The sequence below is a fragment of the Vicia villosa genome, unplaced genomic scaffold (genome assembly GCF_029867415.1).
Source record: "Vicia villosa cultivar HV-30 ecotype Madison, WI unplaced genomic scaffold, Vvil1.0 ctg.001707F_1_1, whole genome shotgun sequence".
NCBI lineage: Eukaryota > Viridiplantae > Streptophyta > Magnoliopsida > Fabales > Fabaceae > Vicia > Vicia villosa.
In genome coordinates, this window is record NW_026705704.1 from 428,814 (window position 1) to 434,563 (window position 5,750).

Sequence of the window (5,750 nt, forward strand, 5' to 3'; positions counted from 1 at the left end):
CCCATTTAACTCCAAATTTACACCGGAGAGATATCATAGGACATCCCATCCTCATGAGTCATATCAATATAACTTTGCTTTAAAATTATATATTAAAAACATTAAAAATATATTTAAAAATTAAATTTTAATTAGAGATTTCATTATGCGATAATTTTATTTCTGTTTATAAGACTTAGTAATACTAAAGAAAATCATGCAGCCATGAGAATTGGGTGTCACATTAATAAATATTATCTCTTTAGCATAAACTTGGAAGAGATTTGAGAGGAAGACTATAAATTAGAAAAACACAAAAAAACAAAATCACTAAAAATATTGAGGAAAAAAAACATAATTATAATCTTTGAGGATAAATGTTATAATTAAATCTTTAATTTTTTTTTTTTTTTTGCCATTTTAAAATGTATCGTTTAAAAAATCTGGTACACAAATTAAAAAATTTAATAAAATCAACAAAAAAAAACACTACACTATCATTAAATTAACTTTGCAATAGTACACACTAATAATTAAATTATGCAATTGAAAAAATAACTATTATTTTAATATTGAAAAGTGATAATGAGATTAAATTTAAAATAAATTTTATTTTCTAAAATGAACTAAATAAAATATAATCTTAAAATCTGCGCTTTTTTTTTTTAAGAATTTACAAGTTTTTTTCCAACACAGTTTAGATTTGTAGCTTTATGTTTAAGACAGAGGGAGGTATTAGCTGTCAAAACAAACATGCTATTAGACACAACAAGTATCCATGCTTTTGCACATGAACCATTATAGCTAAATAGGAACACAAGTAACACAGCACAGAACATCAACATAGGTTCTTCCACAAACAGGGAACAAGAACTCCATCAGAAATTAAACTTTATTAGGGAAGAAACACCCACCTCACTGCATGATGAAACTATCTAGTAAACGACTGCGGTGTTTCGCAATCTCGAGGACATTAAGTTCTATAGTTTACATTGTTAATTGAAGAGAACAAATAACAGTAAAGCTTCGTGGGGGTGATTAATTTCTGAAAGGTGATTAATATCAAGCTTTTCATAAAACAAGGATAACTGAAGATATCAAACATCATATAAAATAACGAGGCTGGTGCAAAAGCATTTGAAACATTTATACTGGAGTCAAGCCAACCACACCTGCAAACAAGCAAGCACAACAAAAACATTATCAGAGTAGAAACATAAAATGTTTGATGCAGAAACATTATAGTAACAACATTATAAAGATTGCAGACATATAAATCAGCTATAACTTTTGAGAATTGGACTATAGAATGAGCATAAGAATTTCACCCTGGTACAAGAGTACCCACCATGCATGAAACAAGTTTAACCTATAATCTAAATTTACATTATGCTCATATTATTTAGTATTTATTAATATAAATATATCAACTTGTCTTTACTAGTTCAACAAATTTTCTTGATATACTATTTAGTTTATATGAAATAAGATAGAACTTTTAAGATGCTGATAAACTATTGTAATGTATGAACGTAGCTCAAACATTAATGAGTGTGTGAAATAGGCGATGCAAGTATGGTGTGCAGGTTTTAATATTGTTCTTGCGAGGCAGGTTAATATCTTAGCAGCAAAGGTGCTTTGGGCGAAACCATGCCCTTTACCGTCTTTCTACTGTATTGTCATGACTACTTTAGAATGGACTGTCCAATGCCCTATAGATGACAAAAAAAAGTGCTTCTATAGCTTTTAACACCAAATATTATGTTTTTAGACAAATTGCAAGTATGACATGTGGCATAACATCTATAAGCTTAAATACAATCACTATAATTGGGAAAGGCTTTGATTTAAATGTAAACCTATAGCTTATAAAAAAAATTGACAGTTATGTATTCAAGCTTGTGATTTCTCTTTTAATCGAAATATATTAATACCATTCAGCAAAAAATTTATCAAATTTAATTTTAAGCCAATAACTCCAATCCAAGAAGGCAACAAAATGAGAAACTGCATATACTTTCTTGTTTTAATTGGAGAATGAATTCTACAACTATATCATATCACTGTCAAAGGTCTTAAAGCATATATGCAAAAAGATATTCTAAACCTATAGTCATCTACGTCAACCTAACATATTCTCAAGTATCATTTACGTCAACCTAACATATAGCAACATGCCATAATTTCAATAAAACCATTTGTTCAATTTAGCAGTAGATAGTGTTCATCTGCTATAAATCGAGACCCAGCTTATCCAGACTTAAATGCTTAATGCGCAACTCTTTGAGAATAATGTATGGAGCTTGATTCTAAACCATATCAAAGATGTGCATTGCTTAATGGAAAGTAATTGAAGAAAAGTGCAAATCAAATAACATATGATATAATCATAAACATGTAAGAATTGACAAATAAGAAAAGGATAGAACTGTTTTAATGCATAAGTTTCAACATACCACAAGCTAATCTTCCACCAGCATTCCCGGTGCTCAAACTAAGTTCATGTCCACCTGCAAAAGTATGAGCAGATGCAGATGAGACCAAAATAAAAATACTTCAGTTATTATTCACATACCATACTCGATATACAAGACTACAAACACAACATGAGATATACAATGTTAGAAAGAACATAAACAAGCAACTCCATATTCGTAGCATTCTTCCCCTGTGACAAGTAGACACTCATCTATTGTCTATTTGGGTAATACTGGTTTGATGCTTGTGACAGTGATAGGAATGAGGGAGTTGGGCCTAATGATCAGGGAGTCACACTTAAGAAGGTTGTGGACAGGCCCAAAATATGGAGTATACCAAAGGAAGCACAAAAGGATCTAGTGAGAGTATCTGGAAGGGCGAACTGGAGGCAGGACTGACATCAGAGTTAGTTATATAAGGGAATAATGTGGTGTAAGAGAATCATCTTAGAATTATGTTATTGGAAAGAGAGAATACTCTCATGAGAGCCACTGGGATAGGCTAGTAGTATCCCTCTACAAGATTTGTTTTCCATTCTGTTATACTATTTCCTCCATTGGTCTATCAATAAAATTTCATCAGTTTACATCATTATTTTCTGTAAACCCATTAGACAGTATTTTCATCTATAGCATAAATCATAAGGAAAATATCAATAAATATTTAAAATGGAAGAACTAACCCTTTCCAAGGTCATCTTGAAGTTCGTGAACCACTAAGGCTCTCCCAACGACTGAATTGGGGCCAGTGAGTGGTATCTGCATGATTTTGTCAAAGAACAAGGTTAGCTACATTCAACAACAAACCATATAGTTTCTTCAAAAAACTCAGTGTTCCGACCCACAGGCACAAGAACCATGGTTTGAAATAATTATCAAAAGAACTGTCAACTATCATATTTTTAAAACACAAATAACAAAGCACACCTGATTGTCCACGATTGTCGCCTCTGCAACTCCTGCATTTCCCAAAATCAAAAAACGACACATAAGAAGATTAGAAGATCCGAAAAGCTTTTCAAAGAAGAGTAGAGGAGAGAAGCATTACCTTCAGCATTAGCAACTATGTTTCCCAGGTCACCCGCATGACGGATTTCATCTTCAGGAGCACCATGTGTCAACTTGTTGGGATTAAAATGTGGTCCTAAATAGGAGATTCAAGCAGCATACAGTCCTAACTTTAGTCAAATCAAACCATAGCAAAAATAAAATAAAATACAAAAAAACAGAAACAAAGGTCTGCATTACCTGTTGAGATACACCCATTTGTGGTATCACCATACTCATGCTGCAAGATAAAGCAACATATATTATAGAGGCAGATACATAAACAAATTTTTTGAAGGAATGGACTTAAAGTAACACTCACTAAGTGAAAACCATGAAGCCCTGGTGTAAGGCCAGTGATACGTGTTAAGAGTCCCACATCGGACAATATATGGCCTGAACATGTCCTTATAAGTGGGGGCAATCCTCACCCTACAAGCCGGTTTTGTAGGGTTGAGTTAGGCCCAACCACACTTCTTAACATGGTATCAGAGCCTGGTTTAAGATCCGGTGGGCCACCTTCTATGGTTTCCGCTATCGGGCCACCCACCATTTATTTCCACGCTCCAGTTGTCTAGTCCTGGGCGTGAGGGGGTGTGTTAAGAGTCCCACATCGGACAATATATGGCCTGAACATGTCCTTATAAGTGGGGGCAATCCTCACCCTACAAGCCGGTTTTGTAGGGTTGAGTTAGGCCCAACCACACTTCTTAACAATACGAACATTAACTGTTGTTGGACCTACTCATCAAACAAAAAACACATATAGCTTATAGTTATTCAATTCAGCACATAGAGAAGTAATCATTACATTACTAAATATACTTTACAAAACTGCAACCTACTAGCATAATAGCAACCTATAAAGCACGAACACCGAAAACACGACACCGACATTTGCACGTCGGAGTAAGAATTTGAAGAAAACTAATAAATTAAACTCAATCGTTCCCGGACACCGATACATACACATCATTTTTCAGAGATGGTGATACATAGACTGCAACTAATTAACAATGAAGCATGCCATTCATTTCAATTTTCAGTAACAATATAAAAAAAAACCCAAATTACTATTGATAAATTCATAAGTGAAATGGACATTTGAAAGGATTAGGAAGAGGATCCACCTTCATCGTCTTGAGTGAGAGTGACAACACCTTCGACGGTGGAGGTTCCCTTAAGGACAGCGACGGCTTTCTTGGCAGCAGCGACTACTGTGAGAGGTTTGAAATTCGAAGTTTTGAGAGTTGAGAATTGAGGAGCGAGCTTGACGGAGACGCCGGAGAAAGATGTTCGGAGAAGAGAATGAGAAGAGAGCGGTGAAGGCGAGACGAGAGTTTGTGAAGCCATTGCTAGTTGCATAGTGAGATAGAGTTTCGGGTGTTTGTGATAATGCAACAGAGAATGTGTGAAATAAAATTGTTTTGGTTTTTGTTGCTCCCCAGATCACACACTTTCTAGTTTCTACCCCTTTCTCTAGTTTTGTTTTTTTTTTTTTTATGTTTTTTTTATTTTTGTTTTGGTTGGATTTGTTATGTGGTAGGAAATTGGAAATGCAAAATAATAAGAAAATAAATGAAGAAAATAAATAAAACAAATGAGTCTATTCATTTGGAAAAGAAAACATGAGTAGGGGTGGCAAACAGGCATGTCCGTCCCGTTTAGGTACGTCCTACAAAAGTCTGCAAAAAATAGAGTGGAACGGACATAATTAAGGGTACGAGTCTAAAATATTGGCCCTCCCTGCAGAAAAGTGAGAGCAGGGCCGGAGAATATCTACGAACTTTGGATCTTTTTTATGTAAAGCCCATAAAAAAACTGGCATGCCCAGCAAGTCGGGCCTGTTTTGTCACCCCTAAACATGACATAGTTATTGTAGTCAATTCAATTTGCTTAGAGATTATATTTGGGAGGTACACTCTCCGATCTCAAATATAAGCAACAAAAAAAAATTTTAATGTTCTTAAATATAAGCAAAAGACATTTATAATTATTACATTCATTGTTATTATTTCAAATATACCGCTACTTTTTTTTCACATTTTTATGTCTTTAACAATTTTCAAAGCAAAAAGTAGGAGTAAAGTTAGAAAGAGTCTAAGACTTAGATGCATTTAGACATTTTTCTTAAAGGGTGGTTTTGTTTGTAAATTTGCTTATATATGAGACCGGAGGAATTATATAATAGACACGAGTGGATATATCAGTTTTAGTTAGATAAACATGTTTTATATCATATACTCT

General features: G+C 33.8%; 1 protein-coding gene across 1 annotated transcript; it reads right to left on the reverse strand.

Annotated features, from left to right (window-relative positions):
• Nucleotides 1-714: 714 nt before the first annotated feature.
• On the reverse strand, nucleotides 715-4,947 carry LOC131636364 (superoxide dismutase [Cu-Zn], chloroplastic). Its single transcript, XM_058906980.1, has 9 exons — nucleotides 4,634-4,947; nucleotides 4,220-4,244; nucleotides 3,826-3,862; nucleotides 3,705-3,744; nucleotides 3,505-3,600; nucleotides 3,384-3,415; nucleotides 3,140-3,215; nucleotides 2,436-2,489; nucleotides 715-1,151 (listed from the first exon to the last, which is right to left on the reverse strand). The coding sequence occupies exons 1-9, from the start codon at nucleotides 4,866-4,868 to the stop codon at nucleotides 1,126-1,128; spliced, it is 621 nt and encodes a 206-aa protein (XP_058762963.1). The 5' UTR covers nucleotides 4,869-4,947; the 3' UTR covers nucleotides 715-1,125.
• Nucleotides 4,948-5,750: the final 803 nt, after the last annotated feature.

Coding starts and splice junctions, on each gene's coding strand:
- LOC131636364 (XM_058906980.1), bottom strand. CDS start 4,868: ATGCAACTAGCAATGGCTTCACAAACTCTCGTCTCGCCTTCACCGCTC. Junction 3,601..3,704: donor AAATGGGTGTATCTCAACAG/GTAATGCAGACC, acceptor TCTCCTATTTAG/GACCACATTTTAATCCCAAC. Junction 3,416..3,504: donor CATAGTTGCTAATGCTGAAG/GTAATGCTTCTC, acceptor TGGGAAATGCAG/GAGTTGCAGAGGCGACAATC.